This window comes from Ictidomys tridecemlineatus, chromosome 5, assembly GCF_052094955.1.
Source record: "Ictidomys tridecemlineatus isolate mIctTri1 chromosome 5, mIctTri1.hap1, whole genome shotgun sequence".
In the NCBI taxonomy this organism is placed as follows: Eukaryota; Metazoa; Chordata; class Mammalia; order Rodentia; family Sciuridae; genus Ictidomys; species Ictidomys tridecemlineatus.
In genome coordinates, this window is record NC_135481.1 from 111,900,280 (window position 1) to 111,923,945 (window position 23,666).

The following is a 23,666-nucleotide window of genomic DNA, read 5'->3' on the forward strand; positions in this document are numbered from 1 at the left end:
TGAAGATGGGCAGAATCACAGCCTTTGGGACAGGAGTCCCCTGTGTTTCTCCTGTGCTAACAAAGCAATAAATCTTCAAAACTGTTTCCTCGTTATTGGATTGGCATCAGGGACAAGAGCCAAGCTTTTGCCAACATGAATATGAAAGTACTCTGTCTTTAGGTGATTAAAAATTATCTTACTTTTTCTTTGCAATCTGAGAAAGCAACAGCATGGGAAAACTTCTGATCATTCGTACAATTACACTCCTCTCGAGAAGCAGCACGAGCACACTGTTTGTATTTACCAGTTTCCTGTGAACAGAAGCAGCACAAGTGATTACTTTTTTTGTGTTGCAGAATTTCTGTGAACCTTGTAAGTTTTCAATAAATATTTGCTCCCTGAATGAATAAAATTCCTGAGAAATTACAAGGAGAAAAGTCCATTAATAATAAAATAAGATGACCTAGAGATGTAGCTCAGTGGTAGAGTGCTTGTGTCTTTATTTATTTATTTATGTATGTATGTTTATTTATTTATTTATTTTTATCTTTATTTATTTATTTTTATCTTTATTTATTTATTTTTATGTGGTGCTGAGGATCAAACCCAGCGCTTCAAATGTACTAGGCAACCGCTTTACCGCTGAGCCACAACCCCAGCCCCAATTTCTGAATTTTCATTATATCATTGAATATTAATTTGTTAGTTGAGCTCAGTGCCATCACCTGAGATCTGTAAAGTCTGCCATTTGGAATGTGGCACATCAGACCACCAACCTCCCAGCTCTGAGCCCTTCCTCTCACAGGCACCAAAACAGCCGGAAAGGTGCTATGCTTGTGGTCTCTTCCACAGGAGATTTCTCTGAAAGTCTGACTGTGCTTGCTTTCTGTCTTGAGAATTTCCTCAAATGTCTGGACTTCTTAATTGAATCTGTCTTCTTTATCTATCCTACATGTATCTTCTTTATTTATTACCCATATTGATACATATAACTGATATCTACATTCTATTTGAAATGTTTACTGATGTTTCATGGAGTTTGTCCAGGAAAGAAAGAATATATATCTGTATAAATGTGTGTGTGTATATATAATAAAATTGGTAAAATTATATTTTTATTTTGGAATATGCTGAGGAGTGAACCTCCTTGTACATGCTAAGCATGTGCTTAAACACAGAACCACATCCCCAGCCCCAGTCTAATCATATTTTTAAAAATATGAACATCACATCACTCTTTCACTTAAAACTCTTGGATGACTCTTGATTTCTCTTGGGATAAAATTCAAAAATCCCCTTGTTGGCTTTGGAGTCCTAGCAGCTTTAGAGCCTGCTGATTTTCTCTTGCTCATTATGCTCCAGGCTAAATAGTTTTCACAGAATTCAAAGTCCCTGAGCCTTTCCTTCTCCACCCTTTGTGCATAGTGTTTGCTCAGCCTGGTATGTACTTTGCCTGCCCTTTCCCCTTTTATATGCCCCCACTTCTCCTCTGTTGGTCAACCCAACTCATCTTTTGATCTTGACCAGAGGCCTTTCCTTGTGGATGACCTCCTAGACTCAGGAACACTGGTCTGCAGCCACATTGTTGACATGTGTTTGGCTCTCCAGTTGGGCTATCTGAAACTGCAGAAATGTTTTGAAATGCAGATTTCAGGACCGCACCCCATGGTTTCTGATTCAGTAGCATGAGGTAGGGCTGAGAAAGCTGCATTATAAAAATATTTCCACCGAATTCTACTTTGGGTTTTGCAGGGCCACACTGTTCAGAGACTGCACTAGGTGACAGCATTTCATTTGTACAGCTTTTTGTTTCATACCTGTTCCCTGTATAGAGTAAAAGCCATGAAGATACCAGGCTTATCTTGTTCAGTGTGGTATCCTCAGAGAATGTCTGGTCAATGCCTGGTAACACTGGAAATGTTGAAAGTAACATTTGCTGGATGTATACAAGGTGCGTTTTAAAAACACTCTTATTTACTTAGTTATAAATTAGATGGGTACATTTCCTACTTAACTCCCAAGGGAATTTTGGGAGGAAAACCCCAGAAAACTAAGGATTTGCATGTAAATATAGTAAAATCATGTTCCAACAGAGGTAGTTCTACTGACAAAACAGGGTTATAGTTGGCAGAAAATGAAACTGAGGAAGAACTCAGTATCATAGTTGCTCACTTCCTGGAGCAAAATTTCTTATAGGTATGTTAACTGCCATGTGTGAGTGTGTGTGTGTGTGTGTGTATTAATATATTTATGTATGGCTTTTCTTTCTTTCTTTTGTAGTACTGGGGATGGAACTCAGGGTCTGGCGCATGCTAGGCAAATGCTCTACGACTGAACCACACCCCAGCTCTATAGTTTATTTCTTAAATGTCTCCTGAAGGCCATGTGTTGAAGGCTTGATCACCAGCCAAGGAGTCCGAGGTGGTGGAATCTTCAGATGGAGCTTTCAGAGGTATAACCTAATGGAAGGAAGTTAGGTTATTGAACAGTTGCCCTTGAAGGGGATACTGTACTCCCTACTTACTCTCCCTGTCTGCCCCCTAGCCACTATGACATGAGCAGCTTTGCTCTACCATGTGCTCCCACTAGGACATTCTGCCTCACCACAGGTCCAAAGCAAAAGGGCCAAGTGACCATGGACTGAAATCATAAGCCAAAATAGATCTCTCCTCCTTAGAAGTTGATTGTCTCAGGTATCTTCTCATAGTGATGAAAAGCTGAATGATATGTCATATAAATGTGTATCATTAGCTTGTTCAACAATTTTTAAGTGTTCTCTGTCTGGCACTGTTCTGGGGATACAGTAGAAAACATCAAAAACTTGCCTCATGAACTTACCTTCTTATGGAGTCAGAAATATAATAAGTGAGTAAAATACATACAAATTATAATACAATATTATAATAAGCAATATGGAGAAAATTATAATAAGAAAATTGTAATACAAATTATAAAAGTGATATGGAGAAAAATAAGGAAGAGGAGGGGGATGGAGACAGTGGAGAGGGGGGATTATGATTCCAAATAGTGTAGTCAGGGAAGGTCTCACTATGATGGTAATGTTTAGGCAAAAATCTGAAGAAGACAATGAGTGAGCCCTGTGATATCTGGCAAAAGATTATTCCAGACAGAGGGATTTCCTAAAACTGCAAAGGCCCTGAGGTGAAACATATCTGGCATACTTGAGAAATAGCAAAGAGGCCAGTGTGGCTGGAGCAGATTGCAGAAAATCAGGTCAGGTGCAATGCCAAGGCAAAAGCAGGAGGGCTCTAAACCATTTTAAGAATGCAGTTTTCCCTCTAATTGAGAGGGGAAGACACTGGAGGCTTTTGAACCACAGAAATGCCAATTTTATGTCTTTGAATGAGTTCAAGCAGATATGAATATCTGTTTGTGTATGTATATAGGAGGATGGATGCATTTTTCTGAAGATTGCATGAACATCTAGAAGGAGTCCTTGAGACGTTACCTCATAATGTACTTTTGTTCTGAACCATATGGCTCCCTGTATTCTGGCTACCTGGCTTACTCTCCCTCCAAAGAAGCAAGGTGCTTCTGGGGGTTGATTATTTTCTAGACAGAGCCTTAGTAGTTTAAACGTGCCTATATTGAAACGAACCATCTTCTTTCCTTTTGGACACCATTACTTTCACAGGCTGGAGACTTGAGATGGGCCTAAGGTCTCCTGTCATTTGAGAAAAGCTGCTCTTGCAGCTATCCTCTTTGAAATCTTAATAGGAGCCAGGGAGAGGTCAAGAGTCCATTTAGACTTCTGGGCTCCAAATCTGTATTTGAGAGTGGCAGTTAGGGATAAGGGGATAAAGTAGTAGGAGGAAGAACAGGAATCACAGCAGTGGTGATAGTAGTAGTAGTAGTAGTAGTAGCAGTAATAATCTTCTCAATCTATACAACTGGGTTCATTGGTAATTTTACCGAATGATTTCTTGAATAAAAATAAGTACTCTAGTAGTTTGTTTATTAAAAAAAAGATATTTACCTTGGACTTGTGAAATAGATTTCTTGGTATAGGTTTGCTAGGATCTGCATTATAAAAATTATCTGTGAGTGGAATGGCAATTCCCATGTTAGATGGAGGCCTGTAGTTTACCTATAAGTGATTAGACAAAGAAAATGAAAAATTCATTATTAGTTACTAAGTCTGAAAATATCTTTATAGAAAAGGGGTCAATTCAAGTATTTCTTTTTTAGCTCTTGGTATTAAAAATTTCCCTTCCCCCAACACTCCTACCCCTCATTTACTGGAATTTCAATTGCCTCAACCTGTGTAATGTTACTTGGAACTTATAAGTAAGCAAAAGTTAGTGCAATAATGGTTAAGGATTTTTATAAAAGAGACTTAGTCATGTTGTCATTAAATAATTCAAGTTTAATTCAAGTTATTTATTTTTATCCCAAAGAAAATTATAAGTAGTGATTTAGTAATTTTTTATTTAAAAAAGAGTCCAGATTCTGACAAGGCAAGAGTTAAAATTATTACACTGAAATGGGACCAGTCAGATACATTAGCTTAGGATAAGTCAACTGAAGGGCAGGACAAAAGCTGTGGTTTGAGGATCATATGTTTTGTTCCTGGTTCCTCCCTCTCTTTCTGCTTCCTGGCTGCATGAGCATGCTCTTCTGCCCTGGTGTTCTGCCTGTCTCAGGCCAGAGCTTTGGGGTTAGCTGGCCATGTACAGAACCTCTGAAACTAGGAGCCCAAATAAATTTTCCTTCTCTAAGTTGTTCACAGTGATGAAAGACTGACTAGCACAGAAATTGGTACTGAGAGTGGGTCACTGCTGTGAACTGACCCTGTTGTTCAGAAGCCACTGGCTTATGGGAGGAGTTTAGAAAAGTTTGGAGATATTGTTGGTAAAGGTGGCGCCCTGAGCACTTCTCATCCAGGAGCTCAAGTCCATGACGCACTGAATGGTGCATGAACAATCACCTCCAATCCCTGTGAATGGCGTGAACTTTGAATAGCGCACCTCCAATCCCTGAAGTGGCTCTCTTGGCTAATGAAGTAACGACTCACTTGCCCTGCTCCTCCACATCCTGCATTGAGCCCATACATATCAATACCCTGTACGTGCTCTCTCTCTTCCCCTTCTCCTCTCTCTCCCTCTCCCCCCTCCCTCTCCTCTCTCTCCCTCTCCCCCTCCCTCTCCTTCTCTCTCTCTCTCTCTCTCTCTCTCTCTCTCTCTCTCTCTCTCTCTCTCTTTCTCTCTCTCTCTCCCTCTCTCTCTCTCACCCCCCCCGCCCCCACCCCCTTCTCTTCTGCGACTGGCCCCTACGACTGGCCTCTAGACTGACCTCTATGTCCTGCTAATAAAATCTCGGACAGGTAAACGATTGTTTCAGCGGAGCTTTTCCATGGTTCCTACAGATATGGGCTGGAGAAGCCATAGAATGTTGTGAGCAGAGCTTAATGGGCAATTCTGGTGGGATCTCAGAAGATCAGAATGCTGTTAGAAATGTGGCCAGTAAAGACCGTACTCATGAGTTTTCAGAGGGAAATGGGGACTCTATTGGGAATCAGACTAGAGAATATTCATGTTACATTCCAGCAAAGAAGTTGTCTACATTTTGCCCATGCCCTGACATTTTCTGTGAATAATCTGGTGGAAGAAATTTCAAGGAAGCGCAGCATTCAGGCCTGGGTGGCCTGGGTGTTGCTGGCAGATTTTAGCTAGGTTTACTGTGAAAATTGGAAGCAGAGAGATTTGGAAAACTTTGTTGGTCAAAGAAGCATGGGTAAAATTGGGGCCTAGGAATTTTCTGTAAAGATGTTTAAAGAATTTACTGTAAAGAGAAGTTAAGTACTTTGCTGAGACAAAGGAAAGATACCCTGAGGGCATCTCAGGAGTCAGCAAAACCACACCCATTGCAGGCTCAGGGGTGTAGAAGTGAAAACTGGTTTGAGAGACCTTGGACCTATGCTTGCATAGGGTTGCCTAGAAAGAAGTTTCCCCAGGATTCATTTCACTGTGTTTGATTGTCCAGGCATTCAGAGGTCACTGCAGTAATGGTCTAAGGGGGCCAGGCTACAGCTTGAGCTGACTTCAGACCTCAGTATCATTCACATGGTGCTAGTTCTGCATGGATGCAGGACGCTGGAATTAAGGGATACCGGAAGTTTACACTGAAATTTCAGAGAAAGGCCTGGGAGGCCAGGGAAAGTATAGCAGGTCAGAATCCCTGCAGGCAGCCCCTGAAATATCAATGCACCAGGCTCTGAGAAGGAAGCCAAAGATGCACTGCAGACATTCTGGATTAAGAGATGCCAACAACATGGAACATCTGCTGGGGAAAGAGGCTGGCATGGACAGAACCAGCTTAAGAGAAAGGCCATTTGGACTGCAACTGGCAAGGCCATAGGGGTGGAGCTGCACAAGCCCTTTGAAGATCATATTTTGCCCTTATGTGCACTGAATACAGAACATAGAGCTACAGGACTTGTTTTCCTAGCTGGAATTTGGTCTTGTGTTGGGCCCATCACTTTTTTCTATGCCCCCATTTCTTCCTTTTGGAATGGGAATGCTACTGTGTGCCAATATATATTAGATATATGCAACTTGCCTTTGATCTTTACAGGGGCTCATAATCAAAAGTTCGCCTTGGCCTCAGATGAGACTTTGGGCTTGGACTTTTGGGCAAAACTGGAGCTGTTAAGACTATGGGGAGTCTTGGAAATGGACACATGCATTTTGCATTATGAAATGGACATGAATTTGGGGGACCCAGAGGTGGAATGTTGAGGTTTGGATGAGCTCTCCCCCAAACTGTTAATACAGGAATTGAAATGATTAGATTATAAGAATGTAACATAATCCATGGGTTAATTCATTTGATGGATTACTAATCTGAAAGTACTTCTTTACTGGGTAACTTCAGTTACTGGTTAGCTGAAGGCAGGTGTGGTGTGGCTAGAGGAGGTAGGTTACTAGGGTTGTGGTTTGAGGATTATACATTTTTGTCCCTGGCTCCTCCCTCTCTCTCTCTATTTCCTGGTCACCCTGGGCCTTGAGCTGAGGAATTTTCCTCCGCCATGCCCTTCTGCTGTGATGGTCTACCTTACCTTAAGCCCAGAGCAATGGAGCCCGCTGACCATGGTCTGAACCTCTTAAATCATAAGCCAAAATAAACTTTTCCTCCTCTAAGTTGTTCTTTTTGAGTATTTTGGTCACAGTGATGAAAAGCTAACTAAAACAGTGGTGCTGGGGATAAAACCCAGGGCCTTGCTCATGCTAAGCAAATGCTTTACTACTGAGCTATATCCCCAGCCCCAATATACTTAGATTTCTTACCGGCAAAGTTTTGATCATATTAAAACCCTGACTGTCTTCATGAACTCCACTGATCCAGTCTTCAAATGGGATAATTATATTAGAAACATGTTGCATAGCTCTGAGATAACTACAGCTACTTTTCAATGTTGTCACCACTGTTGTAACAAAGCACTGCGTTGATGCTGCCCAGGCAATCAATGCTAGTGAAGTTGAACCCTGAAAGTATTCAAATCGATGAAATTTATTTAATGATAACTGTTATGGATTGAATCGTGTCCATACAAAATTCCCCAAACCTCTAATACCTCAGAATATGACTGTATTTAGAGATAGGACTTTTACAGAGGTAATTGAGGTAAAAGAAGGTCATTTGGATGTGCCCTAATCCAATATAACTGGTGAGATTGGAACACAGCACTCAGAACTAGGAGCAACCAGGAGAGGACAAAAGAAGTCAGCCATTTTTGAGAGAAGAAGCCTCAGAACATGCCCACAGCCTGAGGTTGGACTTTTAGCCCTCAGAACTGTGCAAAAGTGAATTTCTGTTTTTTAAGCAACGCAGTCTTGAGTTATTTCATTGTGGCAACCCTCTCAGACTAATATAGCAACCAAGTAAAGAATATAGAAAAAAATGTAGGAAAATAATGACAATACAATGACAAATTTGACCATGATAATCTGTTTTAGACTAAATCATATCAGAAAACATATTCTTTTACATGAAGAAATATATTCAAATCTAATTGGTTTTGAGAAATATTTGGGCTATCTATAAGGCTTCCCTCATTCATGATGAGCACCTGAATATTTGCTTTGATGATGTGAATAAAGTAACTTTAATTGATCTATACTTTGAAAAAAATTATCCACTTAGCAATTACTATATTTCATAAAGATAGGTTTTTGGTAGGAATTAAGGCACGGTAAATATATTTGATCCTTGATCAAAATTAAATGGTTAATAAAATGTAATAAATACTATTTGAAAATTTTAAGTATTTTTTTTTGAACTTTAAAAAATGTAGAAAATACTAGTAACTACTGTAGTGATGTGGTAGAATCTGGTAGAGTAGTAGTTCCTTTTCTGTCCTCAGATGCAGTAGTCACTACAAATGATGTATTTTTACATACTTTTACCAAACACATCGAACTTGAATTCAAGCAGAGTTCCAGTATAAAAGAAAGTACAGTGGGTTAAAGACACAAGTTAAGCAACAAAAAGGAAACAGAAAAAATTAGAATGTTGGACATTCCATAGTGCAATTGACACAATTTCTACAATTTGATGGCAGGGGAAGAAAATGGAACATAGGGTCCTTGATTAAAACTTAAGATATGAATTAATGTACCTTTTCCCTACATCCTCACCAACACTTATTGTTGTTTGTCTTCATAATAGCTGCCATTCTGACTGGAGTGAGATGATATCTTAGAGTAGTTTTGATTTGCATTTCTCTAATTGCTAAAGATGATGAACATTTTTTCATATATTTGTTGATTGATTGTATATCCTCTTCTGAGAAGTGTCTGTTAAGGTCCTTGGCCCATTTATTGATTGGGTTATTTTTTTTTTTTTGGTGCTTAGCTTTTGGGGTTCTTTATATTCCCTAGACATTAGTGCTCTATCTGATGTGTGAGGGGTAAAAATTTGCTCCCAAGATGTAAGCTGTCTATTCACCTCACAGATTGTTTCTTTTGCGGAGAAGAGACTTTTTAGTTGAGTCCATCCCATTTGCAGGTAAATGGATGGAGTTAGAGAAGACAATCTAAGTTAGCCAATCCCCAAAAGACAAATGCCATTCTGTGATATAAGGTGACTGAGTCATAATGGAGTAGGGAGGGGGAGCATAGAAGGAATACATGAACTCTAGATAGGGCAGAGGGGTGGGAGGGGAAGAGAGGGGGCAGGGGATTAGCAATGATGGTGGAATGTGAGGTACATCATTATCCAAAGTATATGTGTGAAGACATGAATTGGTGTGAATATACATTATATACAGAGATATGAAAAATTGTGCTCTATATGTGTAATAAGAATTGTAATGCATTCTGCTGTCATGAATTTAAAAAATAAAATCAATTAGAAAATCATTAATACATAATGACATGTTAAGGAGATATAAAAAAAAGAAACCTTAAGATATAAAACATATAATTTGTGAATCTTGTTTGTATTTCAGTTCAAACAAAACACTGTAAATAATTTTTGGAGAAAATTGAGGAAATATGATTGTGAGTTAGGTTTTATATAATACCCAAATATTATTTTTAAAAATTTTGTATATGGTGTGGCATTGCTGTTATGTGAGAGAAAGAAAGTTTGTGGGAGTGAAAGGATGTGATGTTGACTGTTCCTTTAAAAATATATCAGGCCAGGCACAGTGGCAAACACTGTAATTCCAGCAGCTCTGGAGGCTGAAGCAAGAGGATTGTAAGTCAAAGACAGCCTCAGGAGCTGGGGTTGTAGCTCAGTGTTAGAGTGCTTACATGGATGAGGCACTGGGCTCAATTGTCAGCACCACATAAAAATATATAAATAAAATAAAGATTAAAAAAAAGACATCTTGAGCAGTTTTTCGAGGCTTTAAGCATCTTAGCAAAATCCTGTCTCAAAATATCAAACAAAGGGCTGAGGATGTGGCTCAAGCAGTAACGTGCTCGCCTGGCATGTGTGGGGCGCTGGGTTCGATGCTCAGCACCTCATAAAAATAAAATAAAGATGTTGTGTCCACCAAAAACTAAAAAATAAATATTAAAAATTCTCTCTCTCTCTCTCTTTAAAAAAATAAAAAGAATCAAACAAAAAGGGCTAGGGATGTGGCTCAGATGTTAAGCACCCTTGGGCTCAATCCAGTCCTTTCTCACTGATGAAATATATATTATCAAAATATAAATAAAAATTAATAGGAACGATAAAGGTAGCAGAATCTTGACTCTTGTTTTATTTGGGTAGTGGATACACAGAAGATCTTCTATTGTCTAAAGTTTTCATGACAAAACGTTTTAGAATATGTAGCAAAAGATGTATTAATTTTGAAATGATTAAAACATGGTTAAATGAAATGAGCACATTTCAAAATGAGTATATATAATGCTTTCCTTGTTTTATGGAAAAAATTAGAAGATACTATAAATTAATAGTTATTGAGCACTTTCTAGGTCCCAGACATTGTTTACTTTGTTACTTATTTCTTATTTATTAAAGTAATAAATTACATTGTTATTTATTAAATTTTTTTTGTTGTAGATGGACACAATACTTTTATTTTTTATTTTTTAGTTGTTGATGGACTTTATTTATTTTTATGTGGTGCTGAGGATACATGCTAGGTGAGCGCTCTACCACTGATCTATAACCACAACCCAATATTTTTATTTATGTTATTTATTTATTTTTATGTGATGTTAAGGACGGATCCCAATGCCTCACATGTGCTAGGGAAATGCTCTACCACCAAGCTACAATCCCAGCCCTAATTTATTAATTTTATTTATTTTTACAGTGCTGGGAATGGGACTCAGGGCCTCCTGTATGCTGAGTCAGCACTCTGTCACTGAGCTACACTCCAGGGCAGACCTTGTTTGAGATGCCCTACTTGTATTATTACCTTTGATTTTACTATTATCTTCATTTCAGAGATGAGAAAATGGCCATGCTAAAGTAATTTTTCCAAGGTCGCACAGACAGCATCAGAGTGAGATCTAATCTAGGTTGTCTTCTCCAGAGCTCATACTTTTAACCTCTGTTTTGAAACTCTACCCTGCCTTTTTCAATACCCTACATGTTAAAAGTGTTAAGTCAAGCTTGGCATGGTGGCATGTGCCTGTGATCCCAGCTACTTGGGATATTGAGGCTGGAAGATTCTAAGCTTGAGCCCAGAACCCCCACTCCCGCCCCCCAAAAAAAAACAAAAACAAAAAACCAGAAAATGTTCATAGTCATCCTTGATGGGTAGGACTCAGTGTACCTTTAAATTTCTTTTTTTCTTAGCTTACACTCTAAATTTTCTATATTAATAGGCCTTTTTGTAATTAAAGAAAATCTTACTTGACGTAACGATCTGCTAGTTACAGAAATTTCCACTAGATAACTATTAGTATCGTCGAAGGCACCTTCCACTTTAACTTCCAACAACATTGGGTTTCCAACTAATACTTCCACTAGTGGGTAGTCGATTATTTGAAAACCTATGGAAACAATGTCAACAGTGAATAGTGCATAATAAAAATTGTAAACATAGTTTAATAATGATGGGTTAATCAGGAATTTAGAACATCTACAGCATCTCTTATGAAAGCTAGCAAATATAGTTAGCAACTTATATAGAGGCAACTTTAATAATTCTTAAAAAAATGTTTCTTCATTTCATCAGTCAGGTTCTCAAATGTGTACAAAGGTCACTTGGATAATCCTGGCTATGTTAGTTGGTAGGGAGGTACTTTTAAGGACAACCACCTGTGCTTGTGGGGTAGTAGAGGAGCTGTGCCCCTTTGAATGACTTTTAATGTTCCTTCAAACTTGGTTTTTTGTTTGTTTGTTTCAGATAAGGCCCTATAGAGATTCTTATAAGGAATCAGCCCAAACTGCAGATTCACTCTGACTCACCCGTTTTTGGTGACCTAGAAAAGTAAATAAATTTTGCTCATTACAGCATTAAATTCTCTGCCCAGGGGCATTTCTGTCTGACATTTTTAGACTAGTGATGTATAATCTTGAACTGAGCATGCTCAGGGACATGCCAGTTCCCACATATGATGATGAATCTTTCCTATGAAACATGTACAAAAGTTTCCCCAATAAAAGCCCTTACTTTCTTTGTGGAGACAGTGCTTTGGGAATTATCCCCAGTGCTCTCCTTACTTGCTGAAAGAAATAAAGCTTTTTCACTCATAGTTAGTGATTGTACTTATTGGCTTTGTATTCATCATTTGTACTGATGCATTTGGTTACAGTTACATTGAATTGGTAAACTGTAGAAAAACTAGAGAATAGATACTCAGTTTGAGAGGCTGCCAGTCAATTGTTGCCAAGAGAAAACTCTTGGCATTTCAAGTAAAGTACTGTATGTCATCAGGCCACTTTCTGCCTATATGGGTGACCTTGCCAGGCTGAGAACATTATTGGAAAAAGATTTGACATACAATATGGTCTAACTGCCACCTTTATTAATCAGTAAACTGGAATTGAGAAGTAATAAGTAATTTGATAATGGTCCCATGTGAAGCTGTTTCCCTCAAACCAAAGTGATCTGGTAATAAGTGCTTTCTAATCTTTAATGAGGGATTTGGTTAAAGTGTGGATTAACCGGGACAGGAGTGAGGTCTGAGATTCTGCATTTCTAACAAGTGCCCACATAACATCAATGAGGCTTGTCCAGTGAACACACCTTGAGTAGCACAGACTAGGTTATTCTTCAGAAACAGGCAAGGGAGGCGACTGCTCTATTTGGGGGAAATTTGACTGTCTTTTTAATACTCCTGATTTCTGGGAAGGTCAGATAATTTAATTTTGGTTTGGTAATACAAAATTTTAGCATGAATGACTATTTTGATTTTTATTTTGATCTGTTGGGGTGCACTGCAGGAGCTTAGTGTTAAATATTGGCCTCCTATTATTTTTGTTTAGTAATCTTTAATTAAAGTTTAGTATTACTTGATTAAAAAAATTTAGATGTCCTAATTTAATTACAAAGACAGAAAGTGGAAGGCAGAAGACGTAGAGAAGTTAGCCAAAAACCAACAAATGAATGTATCACATTCCTGATTCCTGAATGTAGTTGAAACCTGACTTAAAACCCATAATGCCACTGTGCCACTGTGTCCTGGTTACATATAAAATTTGCAGACTATTTTAACATCAACCAATGAAAGGGCTGGGGGTATAGCTTGGTGGTAGAGGGCCCCTGGGTTCAAGCAGCAAGCCCTTTTCCTTATGGATTGGCCATCTATTGCAAAACCTTTCCACACTTTAAGTTATTCCACTGCTCTTGGCTATCTATACTTTTTCCAATAATGTAAACCACCTATACTTCCTTTTCCATTTTTTAAAAATTTCAAAAGTGTTACTGACTCTTAGGTCCAGCCAACATTTTTACAACTCATATCCAGCCCTGATGCTCATATTTGTAGGAACTTGTCTCAGGACTTGGTCCGTCTCTGGCTAGTGTGTGTATAATGCTTAATAAACCCTTTTATTTCAAAGACATTTCAGTCTCAAGAGTTTTGGTTTAACATAATTATATGAGAATAAGTACAGTATTCTCTGTAAAAGCTATTTTTGGTTTAAATTAAATACCTAAAATGAATATAACAAAACCAAAGTAATTAAAAGGTTTTCATTTCAGGCTGGCCTCAAACTTGTGATTCTCCTATCTCAGTCTCCCAGGTAGCTGGGATTATAGGCTTGCACCAAAGTTTGCAACTTTGATTTCTATAAAAATCTAAACTAAAATCCTGTGTAAACTTGGAATGGTCATTTAATATAATTTTCATTTTTTTTAGAGAATTTTTTTTTAAAATTTATTTTCCAGTTTTCGGTGGACACACATCTTTATTTTGTATGTGGTGCTGAGGATCAAACCTGGGCTGCACGCATGCCAGGCAAGCACGCTACCGCGCACAACCGCTTGAGCCACATCCCCAGCCCCTCTAATTTTCATTTTTAACATGAGGATTATTATCTAGTTTTTAGGGCCATTATAGAAATTAAATGAAGTAATGTCTAAACAATCATTTAATACAGAGTCTTGTGCAAAAGTGCTTGGTAATTAGAAGCTTTATTTATTTATTTAAGTAGTACTGGGGATTGAATTTAGGGGTGCTCTACCACTGAGCTACATCACTAACCGTCCCCCCTCCTTTTAAAAAATATATATTTTTTAATTGTAAATGGACACAATATCTTTATTTTGTTTATTTATTTAAATATGGTGCTGGGGATGGAAACCAGTGCCTCATTCATGTTAGGCAAGTGTTCTATCACTGAGCCACAATCCCTGCCCAACATCACTAGCCTTTTTAAAATTTTATTTTGAAACAGGGTTTCCCAGGATGGCCTCAAACTTGTGATCTTTCTGCCTCAGTCTCCCAAGTTGCTGGGATTATAGGCCTGCACCATGGTGTTTGCAACTTTGGTTTCCATTATGACTGGCATTCTATTCATAACATTAATCACAGAGCTCAGTATGGTAGTACACATCTGTAATCTCAGCAACTCAGGAGGCTGAAGCAGAATGATTCCAAGTTTGAGGCTATCCTCAGTAATTTAGTGAGCCCTCTCTCTAAATAGCTTGGTGGTAGAGGGCCCCTGGGTTCCATTCCCAGTACTAGGGTTGGTGGGGTGGGAGGACCAAAGTTAAAGTAAACATCAAGGAGTATTTTAATGGAAAAAATAAAGTATTCAAGGAAAAACAACAACTCCTTTTGATCCCCCCCTTCAACAACAACAACTTACGATTTGAATTAGGTATGATCTTAACTTTGAAAACCTGAGAGTTTCCCAGATCGATATACTTCACAACGTTGAGGGATAGTGAATCGTCAGATTGTTGAAACCAATAATTACATGGTTTTGAAAATACAGACCATTTTCGTCCATTCACAGACCCAAAGTTGTATAAGAACCAAGATTCTCTTATGAAGGTCATATTAAGGGGGACACTTTGAGGCATGGTAGCAAGAGCCAGAGCATTCGACGGATCCAAAATTTCCGTGATCAGGAAGCTGCTGTAACCAGGAATCACAACAGTCTTTTCTATATCTGAAGTTTTAAATGAGGAACCAGCAGCTGGAGATAAAACAGAAATGATTTGGTATACCAGAAAACAGGCAATGTTCACCAAGCACACTGGTGGATATAATTAACAAATGCACCATTTGAGCTTTAAACTATGATCTTAATGGCTGAAAACATTTTAGGTTATAATTCAAATGTATTACATAGAAAGTTTATCATGAATTTGCTACTCACAAGCCCACACTTATGAAACAATTCTATAAACTCACAGCAGGAAAAAAATAATATGTAGAACTAAATAAAGTTGATTTCTTCTTCTTCTCTCTCTTTCTTTATGATAGTTTCTTGCTCTGTTGCTCAGGCTTAAAATCCAGGGCTCCAGCAATTCTTCTGACTCAGTTCTAAAATGTAAGTAGGTACTCTACCACTGAATTATATCTTCAGCAATAAAATATACTTTATTTACAGATTACATGATTGTCTATGCAGAAAATCCCAAAGAACCAATAAAAATCTCCTGGAATTTATGAGATTGTAGCAACTTTGAGGAGTATGAGCCTAATATACAAGTTAATTTTTTTCCCTATATACCTGCAAGGAACAATTGGATTTAAAATTAAAAATGTATCTTTACTTATGTAGCATCAAAAAAAAAAAAAAAAAAGAAAAAATGTATCAAGCTGATAAAAATCTAAATGATAAAAACTACAAATTTCTAGTGCAAAAAGCAAAGGAGATTTGGGCCTACTTTTTCTTCTGTTAGGCGCAGAGTCTCTGTTCTATTGCCCTAAGTCTTTGATCCACTTTGAGTTGATTTTTGTACAGGGTGAGAGATAGAAATTTAATTTCATTTTGTTACATGTGTATTTCCAATTTTCCCAGCACCCTTTGTTGGATAGTCTATCTTTTCTCCAGTGAATGTTTTTGGCATCTTTGTCTGTATGAGATAGCTCTATTTATGTGGGTTTGTCTCTTTGTCTTCTATTTTGTACCATTGGTCTTCATGTCTGTTTGGTGCCAATATCATGCCATTTTTGTTAGTATGGCTCTGTAGTATAGTTTAGGGTCTGGTATTGTGATGCCTCCTGCTTCAGTCATTTTGCTAAGGATTGCCTTGGCTATTCTGGGTCTCTTATTTTTCCAAATGAATTTCATGATTGCCTTTTCTAGTTCTATGAAGAATGTCATTTACCATGTCAGCCTAGGATCAGACTTCCTTAATAAGACTCCTAAAGTGCAAGAAGTAAAAGCAAGAATCAATAAATGGGGGCTTGGGTTGTGGCTCAGCGGTAGAGCACTCGCTTAGTACGTGTGAGGTCCTGGTTTTGATCCTCAGCACCACATGAAAATAAATAAATAAATAAAATAAAGATACTGTGTCCAACTAAAAAATAAATATTCAAAAAAAATCGATAAATGTGATGGACTCAAACTAAAAAGCTTTCTTCTCAGCAAAGGAAATAATCAATAACATGAAGAGAGAGCCTACAGAATGGGAGACAAGATTTACCACATGTACCTTAGATAAAGGATTAATCTTCAGGATATATAAAGAACTAAAAAAAAAAACAACTCAACACCAAAACAACAACAACAACAACAACAAATAACTATATGAATAAAAGGGCTAAGCAACTGAATAGACACTTCACAGAAGAAGGAATACAATCAACAAATATATAAAAAATGTCCAACATCTATAGCAATTTGAGTAATGCAAATCAAAACTAAGATTTCATTTCATACCAGTCAGAATGACAATTATCAAGAATATAAGCAATAGCAAATGTTGGCAAGAATGTGGGGAAAAAGGTATGCTCACACATTGCTGATGGGACTGCAAGTTGGTGCAGCCACTGTGGAAAGCAGTATGGAGAGTCCTCAGAAGCTTGGAATGAAACCACCATTTGTCCCAGCTACCCCACTCCTTGGTTTATATCCAAGGAACTTAAAAATCAGCATATGGCAGTGATGTAGCCACATCGATATTTATAGCAACTCAGAATAGCTGAACTATGGAACCAACCTAAGTGCCCTTCAACAGATGGATAAAGAAACCATGGTATATGTACACAATGGAATATTAGCCTTAAAAAAGAACGATATTATCTCATTTGCTGGTAAATGGATGGAGCTGGAGAATATCATGTTAAATGAAGTAAGCCAATCCCCCCAAAATCAAAGTCCAAATGTTTTCTCTGATATGTGGATGATAATTCACAATAAGGGCAGGGGAAGGAGCTAAGGAAGAATAGAGTTACTTTAGATTAGGTAGAGGGGCATGAAAGGAGGGGAGGGGGTATGGGAGTAGAAAGGATAGTAGTATGCATCAGACATTATTACCCTATTACATATATGACTATATATGACTGGTGGGATTCTACTTTATGTACAACCAGAAAAATGAGAAATTATACTCCATTTATGTCTGATGTATCATAGTGCATTTTATTGTCATGTATAACTAATTAAAAATTTTAAAAATAAAGGAAAAAACCAAAGAAGATGTAAGTAAATGTGAGACATGGCATCTTCATGGAGTAAGAAGTCCCGATATTGTTAAAATGTCATTTCAACTATAAATTTCATCCAAACGAAAAAATCCTTTTTGTGGGGAGTAGGTACTGGGGATTGAACTCAGGGGCACTCGGCCACTGAACCACATCCCCAGGCCTATTTTATATTTTATTTAGAGACAGGGTCTCACTGAGTTGCTTAGCATCTGGCCATTGCTGAGGCTGGCTATGAACTGGTGATCCTCCTGCCTCAGCCTCTCAAGCTGCTAGAATTATAGGTGTGTGCCGCCTAGCCCAGTTGAAAATCTTAATAAGTTATTTCATTGATATCCAAAAAATTTGATCCTAAAGGTTATTTGGAAAGTCAAAAGATGGAGAATGCTAAACACAATACTGAAGAATAAATGTACAGGAATGACATACTGACCTTAAGACTTACTATAGCCAGGTGTGGTGGTGGAGCACACCTGTAACCCCAGGGTCTCAGGAGGCTGAGGCAAGAAGATCACAAGTTCAAAGCCAGCCTCAGCAATTTAGCGAGGCCCTAAGCAACTCAGTGGGACCCTGTCTCTAAACAAAATACAAAATAGGGCTGGGGATGTGGCTCAGTGGTCAAGTGTTCCTGAGTTCAATCCCTTGTGCCCCCTCCCTGCCAAAAAAATGCTTACTATAAAGCTGCAGTAATCCCCATAGTATGATATTTGGGGAAAATAGACAGATTAATGAAACAAAACCAAGAAATTTAGAAATAAACTCTTACAAATATAGTCAACTGATTGCTCACAAAGGAGCAAAGGAAACTCATAAGAGAAAGTATGTTTTCTCAACAAATGTTGCTGGAACATTTGGACATCCATATGTAAATAATGAACTAGACACAGAACTTTCACAAAATTAATTCAAAATGAATCATAAACCTAAATGTAAAATGCAAAATTTAGAAATTAGTTTTTTAAAAAAATTTTTAGTTGTTGATAGACCTTTATTTTATTCATTTAATTATATGCAGTGCTGAGAATTGAACCCAGTGCCTCACACATGTGAAGCAAGTACTTTATCACTGAGCCACAAGCCCAGCCCCTAGTACTCAAAGATAATATAGGAGAAAGTCTAGATGAATCTGGGTTTGGCAATAAGGTTTTAGATAAAAAACCAAAAGCACTGTCTATGAATGAGGAAATTGATAAATTGAACTTTATTTGAATTGTCTCTTTTATTAAAGATTCTAGGAACTGAATGCAAAGACAAGGCACAGACTGGGACAAAATATTGGAAACACATATTTAATAATAGACTGGTATCTAAATTATACAAAGAAGTCTTAAAACTCTTAAGAAAACAAACAACCAATTTAAAAATGGGAAAAGTATCTGGAACAACATCTCATCTGAGATACACTGATAGCACATAGGCACATGGTGAGATACTTGGTATGCTATGCCTTTAGGGACTTACAAAGTAAAACAACATTGAGGTGCTACCATAAACCTAGCAAAGCAACTAAAACCCAAACACAGATACCACCAAATACTGGTGAAAATGAGAAGCAATAAGATCTCTCATTCATTCTTGGCATGAATGGAAAAAAGAAGAGTCATTTTTGAAGACAGTTTGAAATGTTCCTACAAAGATAAGCCATAAGAGTCAGCATTCACACTGCTGGTCATTTCTCCAGATGACTTGGTCAATGTCCACACAAAACTCTTCACTAGACTTAATCAGAACTGCCTTAAACTAGAAGCAAGATTTGCCTTTCTAAAGTGGAATGGGCAAACTGTAGTATATCCATACTGTCGAACATTACTCATGAAACAAGCTGAATCTGGAATGGCTATCTACAATATGATTCCAAGTAAACAACATTATGGAAAAGGCAAAACTATAGAGAGGGCAAAAATATAAAGAGTTTCCAAGGATTTAGAGGGAAGGAAGGAATAGGTGAAGGGGAGGAGTGATGAATAGATGAAACACAGAGGATTTTAGGACAGTGAAATTCTTCTGTTGATGCTGTCATGGTGGATACAGGATACAGGCATTTGTCAAAACCCATACTATATACTACACAAAAGAGCAAACTGTAATACCAACTGAGGACTTTAGTGACGGGTAAAGTATGGCTTCACTGATTCTCATTATCCAATGTAATATACTGGCTTATGAATTGTAGCAAATATACTACACAATTACTAGAGGTTAAATATGGAAAAAACTGAGTTGGAGAGAAGGGTAATAATATACTTCATGAAAATTAATTTTTTTCAAATCCTGTACTGCCTACTCAATTTTTTTTCTGTAAACTTAAAAATTTCTCTGAAAATTAAAGGCTATTAAATAAAAAAGTGAATAAAATGCCATTCCTCACAGGATTTGTAACTAAAAAAAATGAAACAATATTACATTCAGAATATACTATTTTCATTTAACAATATAAAGCCAGAAATATATTCACAGGGATGCACATACGGGGTGGGGGGAGTACGATGGCTGGCGTCTCATTAAGGGGTCTTTCTTTCTGTCCAGAATAATCCAAGCCACTCTAAAATTTACAATCTCAGATAATTAGTAAGTAACAAAGCACAAATACTCAGAAATATATTTACAGAATGCAAAGCCCCTGATAGATCTAGTCCACAAGGATTCTGGAATTAGACAAAAGACAAAATGTTTCTGGTGGCTTATTTAAGGGGGGTAGGTACATCAAAGACAGGGATCAGGTTGCAAGGGCAGAGCCCTCCTGTGTCTAATCAATAGGCTTCACTGCAGATTAAAGGAAAGCTTGCTGATCTGAGGTCTGCTTCCCCTCTCCTGTCTCCTTCATTTGTGGGCCATGTGCTTACAATGTGGTCTTGGGGAATCATTTCAACTGGGGTATGTTGTGGGCCGGCTTCTTCTAGGTCTTTGGGTTTTCGCTGTGAGAAACAAGCTCTCCTATCCAAGCCCAAAGAATGGACTAAGCGACATGAGGTATGGCAAAGAGTGAGGCTTTACTTTAATGATGGTCTTGCAAGATTGGGTGCCTGGTAGTCAGGGACACACAGATTGGGTACAACCTGTAATTTATCCCCTAGAATGCGAAGTCCCTCTTCCAGTTCCTCATTGGCTGAGAAATGTGGAGTGCACAGTCTTCCCAAGTCTGCCTAGGTTTTACTGTCTACTGTTGGTTGATTTAAAGAAATATACCTTTAGTTGTCCCCACCTCCCTTTGTTCTCTTGTGGCTGAGAAAGCTCTCTTGGATTGAGTGCCTTTTACCATGAACACAGTTTATCTCTGTTGGTGAGGGGGAAGGTCCCTTTCTTCTCACATGCCTGTTTGTCAAGGGACCGTGAATCTTTACACTCTGGTGTTAACTGCTTGCAACTTTTCATTTTGCTCTCCCTCTAGCTTCCTTTCCTATACCCAAGTGATTTTACATTTAAAGCTAAATGCTGTATTTTGAACATGGACCACTGGACTATTTCTCACATCATTAAGTGATGTTTCCTTTACAGTATTTCAGTTGGCTGTGTGACTGTTTCTCTATTATCTGCGTATGTAATACTTGAAATTAAGTTTCCAGAATGCAAACTTAATTTGCAAATTTTAGTGCATTTTGAGTTGCTAGCAGCAAGCTGTTGAAAGTAATTCTTGACAAGCTAACATAGCCTACTGTAAGGTCCTTGCTTAGCATCTGGATGGCCATCTTAAGCGACAGCCCACCATTTTAAGAAAAATTTCACTTTCTGCCCAAGGACCTTTCTGAGAAAGGCTCACCACTCCCTCATACCAACCCCACCCTGGGTCAAGAAACACATCAGCAAGATGCACCTCACTTTGGAAAAGTAAAAAGAGTTCTCAGAGAGCCTCATAATTACCTCTATTATGCACACACTCTTTTTCCCATTTAAAACAAACCCCAAATTATTTCTAATATACCTATAAAAGGTCACATCACTTCTCTCTTCCCCTTTTTAGGGCAGCTCCCTGAAACAGTCATCTTTACACACTGGCTTCAGTTCTGTTCCTTTCTATAATTTTTCTTGAACCCATTCCAATCAGACTTTTGTCTATGCCACCCCAACAAACAGCTTAATTGAAGTCACCAATGATTTTGCATTTGTTTAGAGTAAAATCCAAATCCTCATAGTAAACTATACCAACTTTTATTGTGTTTGTATCAGATAATCCTTTGAAATAGAAATATTCTTTTAAAGAATGATTAAAATTATTTATTATATAGGAAAAAATTACAAAAAATTACATAAACTTATTTTCTTAATTTTTCCCCATTTTAATTGACATATAATTCCTATTTTCTCTCACTTCTTCTAAACACTGTTTAAGGAAAAATAACCTCATATGAATAAATAACAGGGTACTACTATTGATGAAATATTAAGGAAATTTTATGTAGGTTTACCATATTAGGAACAAATAAATACTTTAGGAACCTAAGTGTACATAAACTTTGTTAGGTTGTCAGCCGGACTAAAATTTGAATTGTATTGCTCTACGACCATGAACAATCTTCTTGAAAGATTTTTTTTTTCATTTTTTTTTGTCTATTACAGATGTATTATATTTTTTATACTTACTTTGTAATGTAAGAGTAAGTTTATAGGTGAAATTTGAAGTTTTATCAATGAGAAGAGAACTAGACAAACAAGGGCTCTCACTTTCATCTTCTAATTCAAAAGCATTTATTGTTTCTGCAATAACCGAGGACAAAAATCCTTTGGGAGTCTTGTGTTGCAATATCTTTCTTATGTGAGCTTTTCCACTTTTACTAAAAAAGAAAATAAAAGCTCATTAAGTAATTTAGACATCATCATGGCTTAAACAAGCATAATTTCTTTTATTTAGTTTACAAATAATATATACTACCCTTGGCTAACGAATAAACATTTGATTAACATTTGTTAAAACTCATTAGTTGTCATCCTGGCATTGTGGTACATGCCTGTAATTCCTGATAGTTGGGAGGCAGGAGGATTGCAAGTTTGAGACCACCCTGGGCAATTCAGTGAGACCTTGTCTCCAAACAAAATTAAAAAGGCTGGGGATGGGGCTGGGGATGTGGCTCAAGGCTTCCTAATGCATAACCTCAGGGGTCAGGATTCAACCTAGAAATTTTGTAGAGATGCACACATTCAGATCATAACAGTGAATTTCTGGCAATACAACATTGAGCCTCTTTTTGTTTGTTTGTAGATTTGAGGTTATAGAATTCAACTGTTTTTAAAAGAGATTTTAGGCCTAAATGTAACTTTAAAAGTCATTGGCTCTTGTGAAAACCCACCTAGATCTCCTCGTCCTTCTCCAACCCAGCTGCTTGAAGACCAGCTGGGAGAAATGCACCTGCCTGGGAATTCAAAAGGATGGGGGTGGGAGAGATTGAATTTGGAGATTGAACCTGAGACCAGGAGATATGGAGTGCACAAGTGATGTAGTGGATTAAGAATTGGCTTCTCAACCACACACATGGAACCCAGGGGAAATTCCTGGGGTACAGTCTTCGAGTGTGGACTGTCAATTGCTGGGTTCCGGAGGTGCACTGATTTAAAGTCTCCAGACCAGTTGGTATTCAGTAAAGAAAGGAGTCCACTCAAGCCTAAACCCTGCCTGCAGGAATTCTGCCTATGGGATTACCTCTCTCACTCCAGTGACCCCATGTAACACTGAAGCTGAGAATTTTTTGAACTCCAACAGACATATTCTTTAACTTTTCATTGAGATCTTTTTTGTTTTTGTTTTCTTTTCTCTGTTTATTTGTGACCTTAATGGTTCATGGACATTTATACATATTCATATTTGTTTTTTCCCATTTCTAGCATTTTTGAAGCAAGTTATTTATTTCTTTTTCTTTTTCTTTCTTTCTTTCTTTCTTTTTTTTGAAGTTGTAATTGGACACAATATCTTTAATTAATTTATTTATTTTTATGTGGTGCTGAATATCAAACCCAGGGCCTCGCACTTGCGAGGTGGGTGTTCTACTGCTGAGCCATAACCCCAGCCCCTGAAGCAAGTTTTTTTCATGGATCAGTATTTTGAGGACTAGGATATTTGATTAATATTTCTGTTTTGTTTTGCATTCTTTTATTTATTTTTTTTAAATTTTTTTACTTTACATACATATTTTTCTCTCACTTATCTGTTTCCCTTGGTTG

General features: G+C 37.6%; 1 protein-coding gene across 1 annotated transcript in view; it reads right to left on the reverse strand.

Annotated features, from left to right (window-relative positions):
- Positions 1-23,666, reverse strand: part of Catsperb (catsper channel auxiliary subunit beta) — a 123,318-nt gene that overhangs the window by 5,017 nt on the left and 94,635 nt on the right. Inside the window, exons 17-22 of the mRNA XM_078050723.1 lie at positions 22,095-22,285; positions 14,725-15,057; positions 11,320-11,459; positions 7,290-7,487; positions 3,980-4,090; positions 183-293 (exon numbers count right to left, since the gene is read on the reverse strand). Coding sequence (XP_077906849.1) covers positions 183-293; positions 3,980-4,090; positions 7,290-7,487; positions 11,320-11,459; positions 14,725-15,057; positions 22,095-22,285 — 1,084 coding nt within the window. The remainder of the gene's footprint in view (positions 1-182; positions 294-3,979; positions 4,091-7,289; positions 7,488-11,319; positions 11,460-14,724; positions 15,058-22,094; positions 22,286-23,666) is intronic.